Genomic DNA, 25,647 nt, shown 5'->3' with positions numbered 1-25,647 from the left:
AGGCCTCGATTGGACTCGAGGCCTCGATTGCAGTTACGTAGGCTCCGGGGCCCCGAGGCAAGTCCCTTCGCAGCGCCACCCAGGGAGATTTTAGCCGGTAGGAGTCCGGCATAACCCTGGCCCTTCCCCGAGGGTCAGGGTATCCATGATGGATTTCCTCCTCGTCACAAAAAAAAAGAAAAAAAGGATCCGCCGCGGTAAGGGGAGATAGAAGGCGTAGCTCCCGAGAATCGGCCGAAAGTTGTAAACTTTGCCGAGCTCTGCCATAAGCAAAGTGCTTAGTAACGTGCGTGAACGCTTAATAGCTACATCATTACGCAAATGACGAACATCTATTTACATCTTTTGAACACATTTTCATTAATACAACAATATAAAATGATTTAGAAACTATTAACACATAATATTAACACATTAATTTAAATATAAAACATTATATATAAATGGATTCAGAATGAAAAATGCTTACTATAATGAATTTCATAAATTAATTAATTAAGCCTGATATGATCATTTTGTTAATTATTAAAAATGTTTTTTTATTTTAACTGAGTTTATTTTATTTTTCATAAAAAACCGTATAATTTTTGTTCAAAAAGTTTTTGTTTATCTGCAAGCTATCAGCATAAAAGGGATGAAACTTTGAAGGATAGCTTCATTTTTTAAACCTGCGCCATTGCCGATAAAATAATACGGATATTTTATTTTTAGCTACAAATATGCTAAATTTCGTCGAAATCGCAGACACACTTCGTGGATGTTCCTTGTCAGTTACAATATATTTCAAGTCCATTCAAATCGGAGAAGGAAGAACACTTACCTGTATTTCCTTGTTGGATCAAATTTTGTAAATGGGTTCCTTTTATATAAGAAAGTATACCAGGAAAATCTTTTATGATTCAAATATTAAACCATTTTTTAACAATTTTTCATATTTTTTGTGTACAGGGTATGTCAAAAGGTAATGTTAGTCAATTAAAGGATGAAAAAAAGCTTGAGTGGAATACATGATATGTATAAATTCTTTTTATATTTGCTATGGTTTAATAAATATAGCGTTTTATACAGGCCCAATAAGCAAATTGACCCCAAATTTGTAATAAATTCGATCAAAAACCCATACTAAAACCATAGCCATCTGTGTCCGCATTTAGCTTTTTAGCGTCAAGGCCTGTTGTCAGATAACTACAGCAAATTTGAAGAAAAAATTACTCAAAACATCGAGCGATAGGTTATGTGCGCTTTTTGCTGCAAATTTGCTATAAGTTGCCCGACAGCAAGCTCTATTGCATATTTGACGGCAATTTGGCAACAGAATTTAATAACATAGATCCTGCATCAAATTTGTTATCTATCTGCTATCAAAAATTGATTGCAAACTTTGCTCGCGCAGGTTTGGCTATCTGGGAGCATATGGGAAAATGTTAAAACTTCTTAATATTTTGAAAAATATGAATTTTCGAAATAAAATGTTCTATACAAAAGATTTAAGCTTGTAAATGATACATTACGTAATAAAATTTATATGACTTTGAATAATGTTATCAAGATCACATAAAGTTACTTTAAAATTTTTTAATTTGAAATCTTTACGTGATCTTGATGATGCTACTCAAGGTACTAATTTTACTATATAATGCCACTTAAAACACTACAATTAAAACCCTATACCGTCATGTCATTCAAAACTGTATAACTTTTGTATGAAAGATCTTTTTTCGAAAATGCGTGTTTTTTCAGAATATTAAGAGGTTACAACATTTTTTGTACATCCGAATAAAGCGCTATATTTATTAAATCATAACGAATTCAAAAAAGGTTTATATACATTATACATTCTATTCAAGCTTCTCTTTCACTCCCTAGTTGGCTAACTTTATACCTCTTGACACACTCTTGTAAATTAACATATAATGTTGCATAATGTTTGTTCTGACATATATTGTCACAATCATGTCTAATAACTAATTATGTACATAGTATTAATAATACACCTTAATTTCCATTGCAAATTACTTTTATTCGTAATGTACTATTAGTATTAATATTACTATAGTATTAGTTAGCCGATAATGAGCACTGTGTATTATCCCATATAGGACAAAAGTTAGAGCAACATTGCTGCAATGTTGCAACAATGTTGTAATGTTGTAGAAACGTGGCAGCAATGTTGCTGCAACTTTTGTGCTGTATGGGATATTAGGAATATAAATTTAATTAAGTTAGTTTTTCTGCGTGAAGAGCGCAATATATATATATATTGTTTCTACATACATATTAACAAAGTATGTTTTTTAATATTGAAATTAACTGCCATAGTGCTCAAACTTTTTTGCTAATAACTTCTTATTCAATAATGAACAATGGCTAATATCTTTTTAATGTTATATAAATCAATGACTTTGATATGTTAATGTTAAGGTTATTATAAAGAAGTATGTTAATATATATATATAAAATATAAAGAAAATATTTAACTCTTAAAGAAAATATTTAACTCTTAAAAAATTAACTATTAAATCTAATTAAAAATTTCTCTAATATACTTCTTTTGGTAAATATTAATATTATTAGTGATATCAACGATTTTAATGACCTTGATGTATACTACGTGGAGGACGTAGCTTTGACTAACTTAAAGAAACTTTTATCCATTTCATTTTTATCACAAAATTATGAATAATTAAATATAATGACTGACTAATGCTTACATGCTTAACGGAACATAAGATTATATACATTGTTGCATAAATATTATGAACTTCATTAAAAAAATATTATTATATATACATAAAAAATATATATTATATACGAGGTCTGCCAAAAGTTCCGGAACAGCTAATTATTTAAAAAAATAATGATTGTAGGGCTTAAAAAGCTATCAGATATTGATAATTGTTTGACCTTGGAATGACCTTGAGAAACGTTATCAAGGTCGACATAAAAATCTTAAATGGAACCCCCTATTTTTTGTTATATATTCTTATAGCTGACGTTGAGACGTTTCCGAAACACTAGTTACAAATCTTTTTATAAGAACTTTTTCAATTATAGGACTTGAAAGTTAATATACCACTGGCATTAGCATTACCCAAGGTGTATCATGTGGAGGTTGCATGATCGGATTTACACCTCTTGTGTGTGTGTGTGTGTGTGTGTCACAGCAGAGATAAGGACCCCACGGTTCGTCACTGCCGTAGTATTTATTGACTTCAAACCCTCTCTGCTGTGTATGTGCGTGTACGTGGCCTATATCTGTCGAGGGTAGTATGTGTGCATATTATAAGTGTGTTAAATGTTTAAACTGATGGCCTTGTGTTGCTTGACAGTGTCCCAAGCGAACATAAAATGTATTTAAAACATTTCTCAAAACTTCTGGTATAATGGAACCTGAAACATTTAATATTTTTTCTTTTAGATCGTCTATGTTTCTAGGTTTCATTTCATAGACCATACTTTTTAAATGTCCCTAATAGAAAAAGTCTAACGGATTTAGATCAGGAGATCTTCGCGGCCATTCTATCGTACCTCTTCTACTAATCCATCGACCAACAAAAGTTTGATGTAGAAAATGACGAACATTTAAACCGAAATGAGGTGGAGCCCCATTTTGTTGAAACTAAACATGTGCAAAAGCATCTCCAACAATGTTTCGAATAGTTGGTACCACTCGGTTTTGCAACAAATTCAAGTATATTTCTGCTGTCAAATCCTCGTTTAGAAAAAATGGTTCTATGATACGAGGGTAGTCCCAGAAGTACCTGACCTAACAAAGAAAACACAAAAAGTTTGGGAAAAATTATCTTTATTTCTCTACATAGTCTCCTTTTAGCTCAATACACTTTTCCCAGCGATGTTCAATAGCTTCAATACCTTGTTTATAGTAGGAATCGTCGAGCTCCTCAAAATAGCCATCAAGTCACCTTGATCCATTGTTTTGACTGTTCCTTCGTCTCATGTGTGAAGTGATGGGCCCATGTTTCATCCATGGTTATGAATCGACGCAAAAATTCGGCTTTATTGCTGCGAAACTTCGCCAAACACTCGATTGAAACATCCTCACGACGCTGTTTTTGTTCCAATCGCGGCACCCATCTTACGCACAGTTTTCTCATGTCCAAATTTTCAATCAATATGCGATGTACAGCACTTTTTGAAATGCCTACCATGTCTGTAACTCGCGCACTTTCAATCGACGGTCACCCAATACCATTTTGTGGATTTTCTTCATCAGTTCTGACGTGGTCACCTCATTTGGTCCACCACTGCGATGTTCGTCTTGACAGCTCGTACGGCCTCGTTTAAACTCTGCCACACAATATTTTACTGTTGTAAACGAAGGAGCAGATTCCCTCAGAGTAGAATCTAGTTCCGCTTTGATATTGGTTGGACTGAGGCCTTTGTAAATGAAAGTATTGTATCACATAACGATGACCAATTTTTCCCATGTTTACAAATTCACTGAGAGCGTTCACTATTGATGGCTGCCAAACAAATACTAAGCAACGTAGCGTCGTCAAACTTCAAACTTAAGCTTTATAAGGTTGGTACTTTCTACCATAGTCATTCTTTTCAAATAACAACCGCTATCTATACGTCAGGTCAGGTATTTCTGGGACCACCCTCGTACGATTAGAGAATATCTTGGCCTAAACATTAATCTTCTGGGGATACTGCGTGTGACAGTCTCTCATCCAGTGAGGATTTTCATCAGTCCAGTAGCTCAAATTATGCCGATTAATTGATCCATTTAATTCAAAGGTAGCTTCATCGGAGAAACAAATCCAAGTAAAGAATTTATTATTATCATCAAATCGTGTCATCATCGTATCGCAGAATTCAATTCTCCTGTCAAAATCGTCTTCGGACAGCTCCTGTACCAAATGCATTTTATACGGATGGTACATATGTTCTTGTAGAATTCTACGAACCGATGTTATGCTTCACTAGTTTCACTTTGGTGAAATAATTTTGTAAGCGTTATATGAGGATTTTCTATTGTATTTAGCAAAATCTTTAGAGCTTTATCATCGTTAGTGGCGTCTTTAGGTCCTCCAGGTCTTGGTTCGTCTTCAATTGATCCAGTTCTTTCAAAACGATCAATTTGAAAATACAACAAAAATAGTTTTCATTTTTTTTAAATGAAGTCGGCTTTGATTTGACCTAAAATTATGATTCTTTATTCTTTGAACCTGAATATTTCAAAAACTATTAGTTTTGTATATATATATATACAGGGCGGACCATTTTAACCTTTAATGGAGAATAACTCGACCGGTGAGCGAAATAATGAAAAAAGTTTCATACAAAAGTTGTTGGACAAGGGGGACGTATGACCATATCCTTGAATTTGACCTTGACTTTGACCTTAGGGGTTATTTGAAGGTCAAATAACCCCTAAAGTCAAAGTCAAGGTCAAATTCAAGGATATGGTCATACGTCCCCCTCCTTGTCCAACAACTTTTGTATGAAACTTTTTTCATTATTTCGCTCACCGGTCGAGTTATTCTCCATTAAAGGTTAAAATGGTCCACCCTGTATATATATGATATATATATGATTATTTGATACTGAATTAAAAAAAAACTTAACGACAAAAAATGTACGTAACATAAGTTTTTACATATAAAACTGACCTTTTTGAACAAAAAAGGGCGTAAAAAAAGGCGTCAAGTACAAGCGCAACACGTATTGTGTTATTTTTAGAAATGTCAAACTCATATTATTTTCTTTTAAGGTATATGTGTACATAACATAAGTTCTTACAAGTAAAACTTATAACTAAATAAAACTCTATAACACTATTCTACTGTACAAATGAAGTGATGTACTAAAACAGTAGCGCCAATTGAGAAACCTGACATATATATATGATTATTATATACTTAATATTTTTAGAAATCTCAAATTCAAATTGTTACCTTTTTTTTAAGATATATATTATGTACATAAGTTTTTACAAGTAAAACTTATCAAATTATTTTTCTTTTGAGATATATATGTACATAACATAATAAGTTTTTACAAGTAAAATTTATATCGTGTTATAAAAATTTAACACGTTTATTAATAGTGATCAATATCTAAAAAAAATATCTTTTTAAAGGTTATTATTATTCAAGAAAAACCTAACTACAGTAAATGTCCATAACATAAATTTTTACAAGTAAAATTTATCCTTATTTATTAGAACACTAAGTTATATGGTTATTTTACTTGTTATTATAATAAATTAATTATTATAACAATGTAATAAAAAATATTTAATACAAAAATCTTGGCGCGTCTGCACCAAAAACTATATCGAACTAAAACTTGTTTAATACATACATGACAACATTTTTATTATAATAAAATGTATTTGTAAATTCTTTCTATACATATACGGTGTAATGTTTTATTTAAGTTTATATAGAGTAATTACTCATTTGTCGGTGAAACATTTCTCTAATATTAAAATGCCTGAAACTCATAAAATAGTAAACTATAAACCATTTCTTTACAAATATTTACAATACATCTAATGTAAAATACTCTTAAAATAGGTATGTCAAAATAATATTCAAATATATTGAACATTAATAATATATTCGTTGAAATTAACTTGAATCTATCAACATGTATTATATTTATAATGCGGTATTGAATAGTTTTATTTGAACATGAAATTCCATATGAGTGTAAAATATATAATAGCTTGCACACATCGCAATCATTCGTTTTTGGTTATAATAAATTATAAACCTTCATTATAGAATATACATATCGAATGTATATATATTCTACATATTTTGATATTTTTTTATTCAAAGATGTTATTCTTATTATAATTATTATAAATGTCAATGATATCTAATTTGACTTTTATGTATATACATCTTCGATATAGTTTTTGGTGCAGCCGCGCCAAGATTTTTGTATTAAATATTTTTTATTGCATTTTTATTGTAATAATAATTAATTTGTTATAATAAAAAGTAAAATAACCATATAACTCAGTGTTCTAATAAATAAGGATAAATTTTACTTGTAAAAATTTATGTTGTGGACATTTATTGTAGTTAGGTTTTCTTGAATAACAGTAACCTGTAAAAAGATATTTCTTTTAAATATTGGTCACTATTAATAAACGTGTTAAATTTTTATAACACGATATAAATTTTACTTGTAAAAATTTATTATGTTATGTACATATATATCTTAAAAGAAAAATAATTTGATAAGTTTTACTTGTAAAAACTTACGTACGTAATATATATCTTAAAAAAAGGTAATAATTTAAATTTGAGATTTCTAAAAATATTAAGTATACAATAATCATATAAAGAGTGTTCGATTTAATCTCCCAGGCCGATATTTCGTGAACTAGCAACGCTAGAAGAAAAATCGAAAAAGGTTTTTCAATGGCCTTACTTCGAGATGATTTTTCGCGCAGTGGAACCGTACCTTTCCGTACCGGACTTCGAGAGGCTCAAATTTTTTAAACAGAAACCCTCTACGAGAATAACACCAGTTGATAGGGCTCGAAAAGACGAATCCAATGACCTATATTTTTATATGCTTATTGTGAAAATGACGGCCGCTATGATTTTTAAAATAACTTATGAAGGGTGTTATTCGAACAATCTGTCCAGGCTGATATTTCGTGAACTAGCAAAGCTAGAAGAAAAATCAAAAAAAGGTTTTTCAACGGCCTTACTTCGAGATGATTCTCCGCACGGAAAGATATGGTTCCGCGTGGAACAGTACCTTTCCGTACCGGACTTCGAGGGGGGGAGGGACGCTCAAATATTTTAAACAGAAAGCCTCTACGAAAATAACACCAGTTGATAGGACTCGAAAAGAATTTTGTGAGCCATGGGTTGATACCCATGGCTCACAAAATAAAACGACCACATAACGCAGTGTTACGTCATGCTGACTCAGCGAACCTCAAAACTCTTATATAAATAAGAGAAATCGAATTTATTTTTACTGATTACACGTCTAAATGCACTCAGGCATGTTACCACACGACCCACCTCACAAGTTATCACACGAACTATTTCTGGAAATTTTGATACCCCGAAAATACTAATAATCTTAACCTAATCCCTATTTGATTTCCTACGAACTTAATCACTGATACCAGCATCACGACATCGTTCTTATAAATATCGATATTTACTTCTTAAGATAGCTGCCACGATTTTTTATTTACAAAAGTCTTTCGAAATCCTCTTATTGCCACATGCATCTTATCTCCTATAAAATAATCATCTGGAACATTCCCCTAAAAAACCCCACTCTCTCAACCGAGCTGACTTTTTGAGAAAAGTCAAAAGCCTCACTCACTTCTCGCCGATCCAGCACCCAGGACAGACGCTTCTCTCCAGCACCCCTTCAGGGTTTTCTTAACAATCAAGCCAACTTGTGGCTTAGACCAACCAATATTCTTCACTTGTTAATTATTCGGTGCAACGATCTTGTGCCTTCTTGGGCCATTGAGAGCGATCCTGCCGAAACCAGCTGCCTGTCCTTGGCGCAGAACTTGAGGCATCTATTCTCACAGAGACGCAGCAACCACACCTTTCATTGTCTACTAAGATCAGAGAAGTCCAGCAGTAAGTTATTTATATTTTATTTTACCTGAGTGACCTCTTTCGTTTCATTTTTTTATCTATTCTTCTCTCTCTTTTCTTTTCCTTTCGTTTTACTTCCGTTTTCTATTCCCCTTGGCATTCCTCCTTAATTGTTAAATCAGACCCCAGTGGCCAAACCTTTCGATCACAGTCGGACATAACGAACACGGAATTTTGCTCAGACCGCGATTGTTTATACATCTATGTATAAGTACACTTTATCAAAGCTTGTAAATTTTATTTCATTGTGAACATCCGTCTAATTACTAATAAAACAAGTTGTTTGTAATTGTAAGTCAATCACGATTACCGACTAATTATTCTCAACAAAGATTCTCCCTTCCTTCAACCGTCGCTCACGGTCCTATCCCAGGTAAAAGGATTCAGTTCCTTGACCTAAATCAAGGACCACCGGCGTACGTCCGCGTCAGATAAAGGGATCGCTCCGATCCTTGATCTGTACCGCTGACTTGCAAGTACGTCGGAGCTTGCGAAAGCAAGCGCCAAGTTACGCTCCTCCTCCAGGACGTAACAGCAGTAATGGTAGAAGATTATTAAAATTGTTTAAAGTGTAATGATGCTCGGGAGAGTGACGAAGAGGTATTAGGATTCGTCGTCTCGAGTCCTATTGATTAATGTTATTTCCATAGAGGGTTTTCATTTAAAAAATTTGAGCGACCCTCCCCTCTCAAAGTCCGATATGGAAAGGTACGGTTTCACCGCGCGGAAAATCATCTCGAAGTAAGGCCATTGAAGAATCTTTTTTGATTTTTCTTCTAGCTTTGCTAGTTCACGAAATATCGGCCTGGACAGATTGTTCGAACAGCACCCTTCGTAAGTTATTTTAAAAAATCATAGCAGCCGTCATTTTCACAATAAGCATATAAAAATATAGGTCGTTGGATTCGTCTTTTCGTGCTCTATCAACTGGTGTTATTTTCGTAGAGGGTTTCTATTTAAAAAATTTGAACGCCCCTCCCCCCTCGAAGCCCGGTATAGAAAGGTATGGTTCCACCGCGCGGATAATCAGAACCTTTTTTGATTTTTCTTCTAGCTTTGCTAGTTCACGAAATATCGGCCGGGATAGATTAAATCGAACACCCTGTATATATATATATGTCAGGTTTCTCAATTGGCGCTACTGTTTTAATATATCACTTCTTTTGTACAGTAGAAGAGTGTTGTAGAATTTTACAGTAGAGTTGACTTTCACTGTGACGACTTGATCGCTACATTTGGTTACTTCGGTAAATTCAGTTTATTCCTTTTCATTAATTGTATCATTATCAACATAATAGATTACTCGCTCTCAGAAATTGTTGACATAATTGGTATTTACTGCCGCTGATAATAATGCTAGAGAAGTACTCGTAGTGAAAGACAAATATCCGGTTAGACGACATTCCGATCATAAAGCAATTTTGCATTTAATGGATAGAGCGCGTACGGGAGAAATAAAATGCAAACATTCTAAAAAAACTAGATAAATCCGAAAATATAATAAAAAATAGTTTTCATAGAAAAAATAAAATTGATAAAAAATAAAAATAAAGAATTTAATCTGACCTATAATTACTATTCTTTGAACCTTAATATCTCAAAAACTATTAGTTTTATAAAAACTATTAGTTTCAAAAACGGTTATCAAAAACTATTAGTTTTATAAGAAAATGTCAAGATACAAAAAATATTCAATTAAATTGTATGAATAAAAGAGGCAACAAAAAATAGGTACTGCATTAAAAAATAAGATTTACTTTGAAATAACCTTGAACGGCATCTCTAATAAAGTTAAGGTCTTCATTTGATGTTTCCCTCCAAATTATACAACTTTTATATTAAATATTTTTCACTAGGATGATTTACTTCTGAGATATTAGCCTAGGGCGATTAAAATAAAACATTCAGTATAATATTGTTTTATATGTACGTACAAAATATCGAATATTATTAATGTGAAATACGTGCAAATATTTCGTGACATGGAGCCCGAAAATATCATTATGTAGAACATTTGGCAGGACTTTTATCTCGCCGGTATTACAGTAAATAAACAGATGCTTCTTTCAATATTATGGCAAATATCTATCCGATATCTGAATAATAGCAACGAAATATATAATCTTACCTAGTTCATTGCAATTTTCTGTTATTTTTTCCCATTTCTTAATATAAATGTTCATAATTCATGCGAAAATATACGCAATCTTATGTTCCAAACACCACTCAATCACATACACACCATCTTTAATTATTCATAATTTTGTAATAAACAAAAAGCGACGGTTAAATCTATTTACAAATTAGTCAGAGTCATGATATTATAGGTTTGTTTTTTCCAGCTGAACTCTTTGCACTAGTTCAAGAAGTGTACACTGAAGTGTTCTTTCTAGCAGAAGTGATGTCAGATGTTACTGTTCTTTCCAACGGTGCAGCAGAACTTAGTGCAACAGTTCACTGTACTGCTTGCACTAGGTCTGAAGCTAGTGCAAGCAGTTCAGTGCAGCGAGCAGATCTTAGAATAATACACATCTCATCTTTTAAATTTTTCATATTGTCAGTAATAAATAAATATGAAGGAAAATGATGCACATATTAAAAGAAATAAAGATGGAAATATCTTGGTTGATAAAAATGGAAATATTACAAGGTATATTAAAAGGTATTAACATTATTTATCTAAATCTGTATCTAGGTATTTATCTAAATATAAATAATATGAGTTGTTGATGATTTGATTTTTCTTCCAACTAAAATACAGTTATTAGATTCGATACTTCTGCAGTTTTTTTTTATTAATATTAATCAATTATTAAACATGGAATAACAATATATTATTATCATGTTCTTCATCCCAGATAGGTTCTGCGTGTAATGGAGGTACAATACATAAAGGTAAAATATAATCATCTTCATCTGAAGAATCATTAGCTGGAATAATGTGTTGCGCCATGTTATTTCCTACACTGTGGCGTTCTTTTCCATCCTATCTAGCATTTCTGCATCTATGAACTTTTGCTGTATTCGTCAGTTCTAGTTCTGAACCAGTGCAGTTCAAGTGCAGCACTAGTTCAGCTGAAAAGAATAAACCCTATATTATATGTTAAGGTCATTGAAATCGACAATATCACCACTGATATTAATTTTACTCTTCTTTTTTGTTTGAAGAAATTTATTTACAAAATTTGATCTAAACTATAACATGATCGTCCTTGGAAATTTTACCCGCGTATAAATCGCGTCAAAGGAGCAGATCAACACGGTAGTGACATTGATCGTTGTCTAGAGAAAATCACTATTTTCTTTTTGACGCGATGTTGCTTCTGGAAATAAGAGTAAAGAAGAAAAAATGATTTTGTTCAGGATTAGGAACTAAAGGCGTTATTAATAATGTTATTATATAATTTTTTTTTCTTTTTAATAACAGTTTTCGTTTCTTGTCTTCTTGATAACAATTTGATAACATTAATTTTTTTGTTACGGTATTACGGTATAAATCTCGGAAATTTATAATTACTTATTTTATTAAATACTGGTAAGAGAATGGAAAAAAAAGAAAACGAGGTATTTTTCAAAATGATGGATAATTACAACCCAGTAAACACAAAGTATCATCGATGTTACAATGTCAGCTGAATCATATGATATGTTACATAACAGTTGCTTTGTTATATAACAAGTTATAATTTGTCAGCTAAATCATATGTTACATAATAGTTGCTTTGTTATATAATAAGTTATGACTTGTTATGTAACAAAGCAACTGTTATGTAACATACCATATGATTTAGCTGACATTGTAACATCGATGATACTCTGTGTTTACTGGAAACAATGAATTATCTCGGGAAATAACGTGTTACAAGTAATGTCATCAATTTTAGTCTTTTTTAGCAACGTCTTGGTAACGACATTGATTTTTTCATTATATTATAAAATCATTATTATATCATTCACATTATTAGCAATTACCGAATTATCTCCTTGTGTCGTCAAGTTGTGGTAAGAAAATAATATATATTTATTATCGAGTAATGGTAATCGGTAATGTGTTATTTTTCAAAATGATTAACAATTATGACAACGAGAGATTTTGAAAAGATAACTTGTCCAACTCTATATTTGTTCATAAAAAAATCCGAGAGTCACACTCGTAATTGTGTTATACTTTACTTAAGTAAATAACTTATGTAAGTAAATAATAATTATATACAGTGTGTCCCATTTTAACTTTCGTATTAAAAAATCTCGAAGTCTTCGAGGTCGACGAAAAAATGTTTCAAACAAAAGTTTTAGGGCTGGATAGGGGACATACATCAGTGACCTTGATCTTGACTTTGAGGTTAAATTTCAAGATAAGTTGAAGGTCAAAGTTATTTTTTAAATGGAAACCCATATTTTTTACTCCTGAAATGGAAAGAGCGGAAAATTTTACGTCAGATATGGTACATACTTACGATCCGTAATGACCTTCAGGGATCATTTCAAGTTCAAACAACAATTTCAAGTGTCACGCGAAATTATCCCCAGATTATCGCAATAGTTTCAGATAAAAGTTGTAGGGATCTGAGCGGGTAAACCACTGGTAACCTTGAGGTCATGTCAAGGTTAAGTTGATTCTTTTAATAGAGACGCCCATTTCTCGTGTCTCGTATGTCTCGTGTCAAAATAGGCAGAATTCATTCAACGTACTTCTCGCTTTTATTCAGCCGATTTTTAAGCATAATTTTTAACATAAGATAATTACATGTGTTTCTCATAAGACCTACTGCTCTGCGAGTCAAATCGACCTTATAAAAAGACAACGCGTCTCATGTAAATACCCAGTATTTTCTGTATACAGAACAAGAGTCTACTTCTTATGGAAAGTAGAATTTTACGAGAAGTTATTCCAATATTACTCTAAATAACAGTGACGGTTTCAAATGACTCTTAGGGATAAACTTCACTCCATAACAACTCAACATATCTGAACGTAAAATTTTCCGTAGATTACACTTCTGCAGTCGGAAATGGGTGTCTCTATTAAAAAGATCAACTTGACCTTAACATGACCTCAAAGTCACCAGTAGTCAGCCGCTCGGACCCCTACAATTTTTGTCTGAAATTATCGCGATAACCTGGGGATAATTTCGCGTGCGACACTTGAAATTGTTGTTTGAACTTGAAATGACCCCTGAAGGTCATTACGAACTGTAAGTATGTACCACATCTGAACGTAAAACTCTTCGCTTTTTTCATTTTTGGAATCAAAAATATGGGTTTCCATTTAAAAAATAACTTTGACCTTCAAATTACCTTGAAATTTGACCTCAAGGTCAAAATCAAAGTCACTGATGTATGTTCCACATCCAGCCTTAAAACTTTTGTCTGAAACATTTTTTCATCAACCTCGAAGATTTCGAGATTTTTTAATGCGAAAGTTAAAATGGGTTACCCTGTGTGTATATATATATATATATATATATATATCTACAGGGTGTCTCAGAACTTTGGGACACGGGTTCCGTAGGGATATAGAGCTAAGTGAGAGGAACCAAAAAATCCTCTACCATAATGTGAAAATCGTAATAGCTTTTTAGTAATAACCGCGTAAAGTTTGGCGTTTTCCATGCCCATCGCGATGGCATCTTGGTGCTTTGACGCCGCGCGACGGCAGCGCGAGACGCGTTATCGCTCAGCCTCGACGCACACAACTTGCCGCGGAGCGTCTATAGGCCGCGATGGGCGTGGAAAATGCCAAACTTTACGCGGTTATTACTAAAAAACTACTACGATTTTCACGTTATGGTACAGGACTTTTTTGTTCTTCTCATTTAGCTCTATGTCCCTACGGAGCCCGTGTCCCAAAGTTCTAAGACACCCTGTATATATATATATATATATATATATATATATATATATATTTAGAAGTATCTTATGATACTTATAAATAAATGATAAATTGTAGGTAAACGAGAATGTGTGTGCGTCAATATGCAACTGTTGATATGTCATGATGTATATTGTTAAATTGTACTGGCTTCAACAAAATAACATTTCAGAGTATAATATACATAAATGTATTGAGAATTTACTCGTTTCGATCCGCTCCGTTGCCACGCGAACAAAAGACCGTGCAACATGAGTACCTGTCTGAGGGAAAGTAACGGAAGTGCACTGTGATCAGTGACTTCGGTAAACGAAAATCACTCCATGCATATTAATCGAAGGGCATGCTGAAACAAAAGGAGAGTGTGCCATACATATACACATATATATACGCGTTATCACACCTCGGCGATTACGCCGACGCGTCAATCTTAAATTAACAAAATAAAAATAAAGAAGGAAATTCTCTCGACGTTTTTGCTTCTGCTTATTTTTTTATAGTCCGTAAAGTCAATAAATGCGAAATTTCGTTCTCTGCATTTTCGGAACATCTCGACATTCCCGGGATAAAAAACAGCCCCGCGTCGTATATGGACAAGTGAATCTCGTGAAAAAAACCTTGAAACCAGCGTTCTTCGCGGTTTCCACGCTGTCTGCCATCAGGATGTTCGCCAGGCCTTTACCGCGATGATTCTCGTCCACGCTGAGGATCCGACATTCGAACAGCTCGTCGACGTTGTACTTGGTGAATAAGTCGACCTTTTCGTTTACCTTGTAGAGCAATCTGAAGATCGTCTTGAACTTCTTGTCGTCCAACTCGGCGAGACGTCGTTCCGCCTCCTCGCGTTCGCCCTTCTTCAATATTCCATTTAGTGCCATACCTGCTATCTGATAAAAGGACATTGATCATAATGTTTACCCTTGATGAAACATACAGAGACTAGTTGCATTAATAATTAAATAAAGAGAAATATACTGATATTGAAGATGAAATGTGAAAACAGAAGTGAAACATACAATTTAATTATTAAATATAAAAAAATATATACAGGGTGTCCCATTTTAAAAAATGCACCTCGATAATTTTTCAACGAAGCATTTTCAGCAAAAATGTTTTGGACAAAAGTTATATGATTTCAAGGAGGACATAAAACAACTAAACTATTTTGTTTACAAATGGCACCACTTTCGAGATATTCACTGATCATTACTTTTCTTAAATGGAAATCTCAATTTTTTATTATACCGTCTTTTTCTACCAATTACTTTAAACAACTTTTGTCTGAAACATTTTTTATTTTCCTAATAATTTTTGAGATATTTAAGGAAAACTTAATAACTTTTTCAATATTTAACTCACGGTATCTCGCTAACTATTGTCGGAAGAAAAAATGGTACTAGATTTTCCTGTTCTATTTAATCTTAAGAATATATTGTTATAATAGTACCCTGACTTTTGTTAACTTATTGACTTTTAAAATTTTCAAAATCATCAAATTAACAAGGTTTTTTAAAATGGGACACCCAGTATATAATCCCAGATAGCACATGGACGTCCACATCCGTTATATGTCCATTTTTTTTACAAAAGACGTCTATAGGACGTACATTTGTCACAACTGCGGACATGGACGTTCGATGTACGTCCATCGGACGTCCTACAGGTCCGATGTCCAATAAAGACATCCTTGTTACGTCCAATTTATGTCCGCGGACGTAAATCGGACATACGGACATAAATTGGACGTGAAACGTACATCCATTGGATGTCCGGTGCTGTCTGGGATATAAATGAAAAAAATATATTCGATATAATTGTAAAATACAAAGATAGAAATATAAAAAAATAAAATATACAGGGTGTCCAATTTTAAAGTTTACAGTACTATATTTCGCAAACCGATGATTTTATTGTAAAACGTTTTAAACAAAAGTTGTAGGGTTTAAAGGAGGGCATCTGACGGTAACCTTGGCTTGACCTTGGATTGTTGTTTGAAGGTCACGTAAAAGTCAACTTTAAAATCCTAAATAGAACCCCCCATTTTTTATTGCATATTCTTGTAACCTTTGTCGAGATGTTTTCAAAACACTACTTACTTTTGTCTTTAGCGTAAGCCATTCCCAAGATATGAATGAAGCTTCAAAGTTGACATACCGCCGGCATTCGCATTACCCGATGTACCCGCGGGGAGGTTGCTTAGTCGGATTTGTACACCATAGTACCCCTAAAAAGGGCCGATTTTGTGTGTGTGTGTGGGGGGGGGGCTCATTCATCATAGATGTTCGAAAACTCCGCCATCGACAGCTCGGCACACTGGAACTCGCTTTTTGAAACTTTCAACGAGTTTCAGAAGAACTGTTTTGTTGGAATCGCTCGGCACTCATTTCTGATGCGATCCATCATATCCTGCCGTGTCGTTGGCGGTTGACGGAACATTGCGTCTTTCAAAAATCCCCACAAACCCGGAGGAGTAAGGTCGGGTGATCTTGGTGGTCATCAAACTGGACCATCCCGACCTATCCATCGATGAGGGAAAGTACCATCGAGGTGATCCTCGAAGGAAAGTAAACTATGATGTACAAATCCGACCGAGCCCGTCTCCCCGTCGTGTATGTACATCTGGTAATGTGAATGCCGACAGTATGTCAACTTTGAAACTTCATATCTTGGAAATGACTTACGCAAAAGACAAAAGTAAGTAATGTTTTGAAAATGTCTCGACAACTAACTTGGAAATTTCAGAATCATCAAATTAACAAAAATCAGGGCGCTACTGTAACAATATATACTTGAGACTAAATAAAGCAAGAAAGTCTAGTATCACTTTTTCTTCCGACAAATAGTTAGCGAGATATCGTAAGTTAAATATTGAAAAAGTTATCAAGTTTTCCTCAAATATCTCAAAAAATATTAGACAAATTAAAAAATATTTTAGATAAAAGTTGTTCAAATTAACTAGTAGAAAAAAACAGTGTAATAAAAAATAAGGGTTCCCATTTAAAAAATGCAAGTTGACCTTCAAATGATCTTGAAAATAGAGGTCAAGAGTAAAGTCAAGGTCATCATAAGGTAGTTCACTTAAATCCCTATAACTTTTATTCAGAACATTTTCCTTGAAACTTCAATAGTGAAAAGTTATTAGGGTGGTCCGTTACTTTTAAGACACCCTGTATATATGTATGTAACAGAATTATATAAATAAAAAATATATATATATTTATATTTATATAACTCTGAAATATATATAAATATATTCTGTCGCGCGTATTATCTGTTAAATGGCAGATTGAATAATACTGAAATAAATAAATAAATGAGACAAAAAAAATGACCAGTGGATGCAAATGAATATTAAAATCTTGAAATTCGGAAGTTGAGAAAATTCCTCGAAAAGGATGGGTGTCAATAAGGCCGTTTTTTGGGTCCTCTTCGATTGGCTTGATACTGTCAGAAATTATTCTCTCTCTTGACATATCTCATAACCTCCTGAAACCCGTTTTTCAATCGGTCAATTAGAATCGAAGATAGAGTAGTTTGAAGATTCTCGATTTACTACATTTTAATTCAGAACTCGTCATATTTTTCTAAGTTATTAATCAATTTCGGCCATCAAACTTTTTCAAAAACTATGCATACGTATGATGTTGAATATATGTAAAAGTCGTTGACCTAGCCCCTTAGACTGACCTTGCAAATGTCCTCGTTTGAATAAGACCAATAACATGGTTTTCGCGTACTTATTTTATGTTTCTGGGAATCAAAAGTAGCTTTTCTATTCCGAAATCTTTATAAGCGTGATATATATTAGGTGTATAAATTAATTCTCGGCCCCTACCTTTCATCGATTACAGAACCTATTCAAATTGAAATTTTTTTCCCGCTATATAGTTATTTTAAAGTACCATCTTTTAGCTTTAGGATGATTTAGCTTTAAGACTTGATCCTATTGTGAACACAACCTGAAAAATCAGTTGTAGACGTGATGTCATTCGAAAAACAACAGTGGAATTAGAAGAGCGTGATCCATTATGAAATGCTTCAATCTTGTCAGACCGTCATTTCTGAGCTCTACCAACAACAGATGATCCGCGTAAATGACGTATTTGAAGAAAAAAGACCGTTCACCGGCAGTGGGAGAAGGATGGTGAAACTGCTGCAGGATAATGCCTGGTCCTACATAGCAAAAAAGACTCTGGAAACCATTTCAGATTTAGGCTGGGAAATTCTCCCTCATGCGGCGTATTCTCCATACTTGGCTCCTTCGGATTACCACCTATTTCGATGTTTACAGCACCATCTAACTCAGAGCTCGGAAAAAATGCACGCGACGGCCGATTTTCGACTATCTCCGCCCACCGCTGTTCCCTTTACCTTGCCACTCCGCATGCTGCCTACAAGCCGCTCGAGCCTCAGGAGCGTGTTTCCAACAGTTTTCCACGTCACCCATGAGGTACTATTGTTGACGCGTTTTTTTTTAAGTGGTATCCCCAGTAGGCCTAATCCACTGATGACTATAACAATCCGTAACTAATTGAACAGAAGCGAAATAAAATATGTTAAATGAAGAATATTTAATTCGATTTTCGGCGTCTTTTATTAGTAAGAGCGGAAACGTCAATTTGCATATTGCATGTAGCGAGCCGCATAAGACGTGGTAAGGAATCGTCGTTTAAAGAAGAACGTTTCTCATTTTTTAATTTTTAAACTTCATTTTTGAAAATGAAGTTTCACACAGATACGTGGATCCAAACATAGAATGAATGCGAAGTCCGAAATCCCGAAGCTTGGGGTATAATGACTTTTCCAATATTTTGTAAAGATCGACAGCGGTTTCTTTAACCGTTTTGAACGAAATATCGTTTTGCAAATCGCATAATTCCTCCTGCAATTCGAGAGGCTGTTCGTCGATTGCCGCTGTAAGGGGATTCGCGAAAAGAATTTCCTTTCGAAGGTTTTCGAAGCAAGTAAAACGCGTATCGAATTCGTCTATGACAGATTGTATAAAATGATTATACTCCTTAAAATTACAGCTATTGCCGTATTCTTCGAGAAGAACTTGGCAAGAAGGAAAGAATTGAAAAATATCATTATTTAAATGAGATTTTAATAACTGTAATTTTGTTCGGAAGGAATCAATGTGACTCACTAATTGACAAATATTTTGACCCGTTCTTTGCAGCTTTAAATTGAGAAGCCTAAGTTGATTCGTGATGTCGGTAATGAAGGCAAGTTCGGCAAGAAATGTGACATCTTGTAAAAGGGATATATACTCCTGAAATTTCGGGTTGTTTATTTCTTGCAAGAAAAGGAGGATCTCTTTTCTTATGGAAAAGAATATTTCTAAACATTTAGCAGCACTAAGCCAACGAACCGGGCAATGAAGTGGAACATCTTTGTGAACAGCACCATGTTCATGAAGAAATAATTGAAATTTGCGATGAGTAAGGAACTTATTTTCACCTTTAATAACGTTAATTATTTTTGTCACAGTCTCCATAGTTGTGGATAATTTTATACTACTTTACCACACAATGCCTCCTGATGAATGATGCAATGTATAACGGGGATATTGATATTTCGCTGCTTTAATTGCCCGGAATTGAATCCTATCTTTATACCCGTCATCGCTTTCGCGCCATCAGTCGTAGTCGAAGAACATTTACTGAAATCGACGTCAAAATTTTTAAGCGATTTTTCAACTGCTAAAAAGATATCAAGACCCGTTGTTGTGTCATGTAATGAGACGAAATCTAGAAGCTCCTCGGTACATGAAAAATCGTCTTGCACGATTCGAGTAAAAATACTCAATTGGCTCATATGTCGAATATCGGTGCTCTCATCGATACATAAAGAAAAATATCTACATGACTTCAGAAGATCCTTTAATATGTCCTTTATAGAATCACTGATATCGATAATTCGTGACGTTATAGTTTTTGCACTAAAAGAAATGCTCGCTGCTTCGTCAAGAGTCATGGAATTGCCGAAAGCCTTTACCGCTTCGATAATACAGCTTTTTACGAAAGAACCTTCGATAAATGGTTTTGAATGTTGTGCTATAAGCAAAGAAATAGCGTAAGAGGCTTGTAGGGATTTTTGCGAAGATGAAGAACAAATAGAAGGTATTAAACCTTCCTGTTGAACTAATTTCAATCCGTCGATAATTTTTCAGTATTAGAATAATTTGAATATTGCACCGAATGATAACGTATGAAATGCCTTTTAACTGCAAATTTTTTAACTACCGCCGGTTCAAAACCGCAAAGTAAACAAATTGTTCGACCTGAAATATTACTGAAGAAGAAATTAACTTCCCAAGATTCATCAAAAATTTGAACATATCTCTTTTTGTCCATTCTGGAAATTAATAAAAGAACAAGAAACCTATTAATTCTCGTCGCTATGGAACGGCTGCTGCTTCGATCGACCGATGTATCCGCTGTCATTCAGAGAGGTTTTTATATGATATGTAACACTGATTCACTCTTAAAAGTATGAGAGACAAATAATAACCAATTCTGCAAGGTCGCTACTATCTTAAAAATGCTCCAATGTATCCATGTACGTTTGAAAACAAAAAGTTGAAAATGAAAAGAAAATCGTGTGTAAACAATGCTGGCGACAAACGCTGCGTATTCTCGCACGTTAGTATACACACGATTTTCTTTTCATTTTCAACTTTTTGTTTTCAAACGTACATGGATACATTGGAGCATTTTTAAGATAGTAGCGACCTTGCAGAATTGGTTATTATTTGTCTCTCATACTTTTAAGAATGAATCAGTGTTACATATCATATAAAAACCTCTCTGAATGACAGCGGATACATCGGTCGATCGAAGCAGCAGCCGTTCCATAGCGACGAGAATTAATAGGTTTCTTGTTCTTTTATTAATTTCCAGAATGGACAAAAAGAGATATGTTCAAATTTTTGATGAATCTTGGGAAGTTAATTTCTTCTTCAGTAATATTTCAGGTCGAACAATTTGTTTACTTTGCGGTTTTGAACCGGCGGTAGTTAAAAAATTTGCAGTTAAAAGGCATTTCATACGTTATCATTCGGTGCAATATTCAAATTATTCTAATACTGAAAAATTATCGACGGATTGAAATTAGTTCAACAGGAAGGTTTAATACCTTCTATTTGTTCTTCATCTTCGCAAAAATCCCTACAAGCCTCTTACGCTATTTCTTTGCTTATAGCACAACATTCAAAACCATTTATCGAAGGTTCTTTCGTAAAAAGCTGTATTATCGAAGCGGTAAAGGCTTTCGGCAATTCCATGACTCTTGACGAAGCAGCGAGCATTTCTTTTAGTGCAAAAACTATAACGTCACGAATTATCGATATCAGTGATTCTATAAAGGACATATTAAAGGATCTTCTGAAGTCATGTAGATATTTTTCTTTATGTATCGATGAGAGCACCGATATTCGACATATGAGCCAATTGAGTATTTTTACTCGAATCGTGCAAGACGATTTTTCATGTACCGAGGAGCTTCTAGATTTCGTCTCATTACATGACACAACAACGGGTCTTGATATCTTTTTAGCAGTTGAAAAATCGCTTAAAAATTTTGACGTCGATTTCAGTAAATGTTCTTCGACTACGACTGATGGCGCGAAAGCGATGACGGGTATAAAGATAGGATTCAATTCCGGGCAATTAAAGCAGCGAAATATCAATATCCCCGTTATACATTGCATCATTCATCAGGAGGCATTGTGTGGTAAAGTAGTATAAAATTATCCACAACTATGGAGACTGTGACAAAAATAATTAACGTTATTAAAGGTGAAAATAAGTTCCTTACTCATCGCAAATTTCAATTATTTCTTCATGAACATGGTGCTGTTCACAAAGATGTTCCACTTCATTGCCCGGTTCGTTGGCTTAGTGCTGCTAAATGTTTAGAAATATTCTTTTCCATAAGAAAAGAGATCCTCCTTTTCTTGCAAGAAATAAACAACCCGAAATTTCAGGAGTATATATCCCTTTTACAAGATGTCACATTTCTTGCCGAACTTGCCTTCATTACCGACATCACGAATCAACTTAGGCTTCTCAATTTAAAGCTGCAAAGAACGGGTCAAAATATTTGTCAATTAGTGAGTCACATTGATTCCTTCCGAACAAAATTACAGTTATTAAAATCTCATTTAAATAATGATATTTTTCAATTCTTTCCTTCTTGCCAAGTTCTTCTCGAAGAATACGGCAATAGCTGTAATTTTAAGGAGTATAATCATTTTATACAATCTGTCATAGACGAATTCGATACGCGTTTTACTTGCTTCGAAAACCTTCGAAAGGAAATTCTTTTCGCGAATCCCCTTACAGCGGCAATCGACGAACAGCCTCTCGAATTGCAGGAGGAATTATGCGATTTGCAAAACGATATTTCGTTCAAAACGGTTAAAGAAACCGCTGTCGATCTTTACAAAATATTGGAAAAGTCATTATACCCCAAGCTTCGGGATTTCGGACTTCGCATTCATTCTATGTTTGGATCCACGTATCTGTGTGAAACTTCATTTTCAAAAATGAAGTTTAAAAATTAAAAAATGAGAAACGTTCTTCTTTAAACGACGATTCCTTACCACGTCTTATGCGGCTCGCTACATGCAATATGCAAATTGACGTTTCCGCTCTTACTAATAAAAGACGCCGAAAATCGAATTAAATATTCTTCATTTAACATATTTTATTTCGCTTCTGTTCAATTAGTTACGGATTGTTATAGTCATCAGTGGATTAGGCCTACTGGGGATACCACTTAAAAAAAAACGCGTCAACAATAGTACCTCATGGGTGACGTGGAAAACTGTTGGAAACACGCTCCTGAGGCTCGAGCGGCTTGTAGGCAGCATGCGGAGTGGCAAGGTAAAGGGAACAGCGGTGGGCGGAGATAGTCGAAAATCGGCCGTCGCGTGCATTTTTTCCGAGCTCTGATCTAACTGATTCTCAATTCGAGTCAGTTGAACAGGTCGAAAAAAGCCTCGATGAATTCACTGAATTAAAACCACCATCATTTTTCCGATCTGGAATCCGACAATTGCCTGAGAGATGGCAAAAATGTATAGAAAACGAAGGAGATTACTTTGAAGATTGAGTTTGTATTTATGTTTTTATAAATAAATGTCAATAATGTCAAAGTTGGTAAAAAAAAAACCGAAAATTAATTTTACACCTAATAATATACAAAAAAAGCATTTCTGCATCATCAATTCATACGCTATGGACATGATATCTCAAGATGTAATTGTTATAAAAGTTAAATGGAATTAACACTTCAGAATTGATAGAGCAATAGCAACAAGATACAAATCATTTTATTAATCGTAGCATATTCTTTTTCTGATATTTATAACTCTGATTAAATAACTGTCGATCTCAGTCATTTATCATTGTAAAGGATGTGGTAAGTATGTAAAAAGTGTTTTTGAACTTCTTGTTGGTCGATCCATTCTTAATGTAGATTTTGTGAAAAAAGAAAACATAATAGTATGAAACGCGTACGAGATTGCCACTTTTCTTACAAATCATACAATACAAATCATATAAATCATTTCTTCTCAGATATAATACATCTTTTTATATTTACCGTCACTTTTGCAGAAGTTGACGGAATATCTTGCAAGTCTAAAGATTCTGATATTGTAAGTAATTCATTAGCCTCGAAAAAAAAATTGTTCAACTTTTTAAATCCCGACATTTTTTCTCGAGACAATACGTGTCCACCGAATTGCCACTGCGTCGTTCAGCACCACACCCGAAACAAAATATTCGCGATATGAAAAAGACAAAATATCGAGACATTGACAGATTCAAAAATTAAAAAAGAAATACAACAGGAGCTTTTCCAAATACCTATATACAGTAAATAAAAAAGGCATTTTGCTTATTTTATCATTTCGGAGAGAACAATGGTAAATATATTATCTCGAAGAGAAAATGTTACTTAAATCTAAAAAGTATTATTTCTCGGAAAGTTATAATTCCTAAATTCATATATTTAAACAATCTTCTAAAATATTACAATAATTATTCGAAAAAGTTATAAGATCAAAACCAGAACAAAGCCAGGTACCAAACAATTGTTATTATTATTACTTTATAGGAAACTGTATTTTTTATACACTTTTGTTATACTAATTTCAGTTGTAATTTCTCACAAAAGTTGTAATTTATTACAAGAATTGTAATTTATTATGCAATTTGTACGACTATAATTTATTACCAAAGTACAAAATTTTTATTTTTTAAACAACTTTTCAAAGTAATTGCACGCATTCGATATTTCAGGATATTTATACTTTTAGAGAACGATTCAGAATTCGAATCTTTTGAGATCATGACTCTTCGAAAATCTCATTTGTCAAATTTCGAAACAATGTATGTTCACAATTACAAATTATATCAGTAACTTTAAGAACATCTCGCAAGTTAAACATTTATATGTACATACCGCTCCTTTTTTGTCCAGCAGCATCCTTGAGTAGCCTTGCTTCAAGGTAAGCAGACAATGTCTCTCGAGTTCGTACTGTGATTCGCCCTTGCTGCAGAGACCGACAGCATTGTTGAGCGGCTCGTCGGCGAAGAAGTTCCATTTGAGATGATGAATCGCATCGTCGAAGTGCTCCTCCGTCACATCCACAACCGTCAAGCAATCAGACGACATCTTTGACGGTTGGGGTGGTCGACACGGCGCGAATTTTTCGCGCAACCTGAGAGGAGCGATTTCCACACGCGCATCACACACCCTTTAGAGTGGTGAATGGGGGTCGCAACCACCGCCGCCTCCTTGTATGATGAGAAAAGCCCCGCATATTGATCGACCCACTTTGGCAAATCGCACCACTAGGTCAGTCGTACATAGCCATCGGCGATGGCCGCGCAGCTATCAGTCGGCGAATTAATGTTGTCAAAATTTGAAGGGAGAATCAATGAAAAACCAGAAGAGAGACGAAAGGAATCAATCTTGTGAAGAGATGTCTGATCTACTTTAGATAAACTTCAGATAATTTGAAAATTTCGAGTAATTTTTAAGCCACACGGAAAAAAAATTTGGTTGAATTAACGTAGCAGCAAATGAAGCAAAACTAAAAATTCTATTTCTTTCAACCGAAATGTGTTTAGTTCGTTCGTT

The 25,647-nt window shown here is 34.0% G+C and overlaps 1 protein-coding gene across 2 annotated transcripts in view; it reads right to left on the bottom strand.

The window, feature by feature from the left end:
* Positions 1–25,297, bottom strand: part of LOC105185886 (Arylalkylamine N-acetyltransferase-like 7) — a 43,711-nt gene extending 18,414 nt beyond the window's left edge. Inside the window, exons 1-3 of one of the 2 annotated variants that reach the window (XM_011145728.3) lie at positions 24,967–25,297; positions 15,111–15,380; positions 11,716–11,944 (exon numbers count right to left, since the gene is read on the bottom strand). In XM_011145728.3, the coding sequence (XP_011144030.1) occupies positions 11,876–11,944; positions 15,111–15,380; positions 24,967–25,179 (552 nt within the window). In that variant the 5' untranslated portion in view covers positions 25,180–25,297 and the 3' untranslated portion in view covers positions 11,716–11,875. Of the gene's footprint in view, positions 1–11,715; positions 11,945–15,110; positions 15,381–24,966 lie in introns of those variants that run through there. The other variant, XM_025298640.1, reaches the window with a different exon arrangement.
* Positions 25,298–25,647: the final 350 nt, after the last annotated feature.

This window comes from Harpegnathos saltator, unplaced genomic scaffold (assembly GCF_003227715.2).
Source record: "Harpegnathos saltator strain DR-91 unplaced genomic scaffold, Hsal_v8.6 scaffold229, whole genome shotgun sequence".
Classification (NCBI taxonomy): Eukaryota; Metazoa; Arthropoda; class Insecta; order Hymenoptera; family Formicidae; genus Harpegnathos; species Harpegnathos saltator.
The sequence above is the reverse complement of the archived record's forward strand: the minus strand, read 5'-3'. Positions and strand labels throughout refer to the sequence as shown.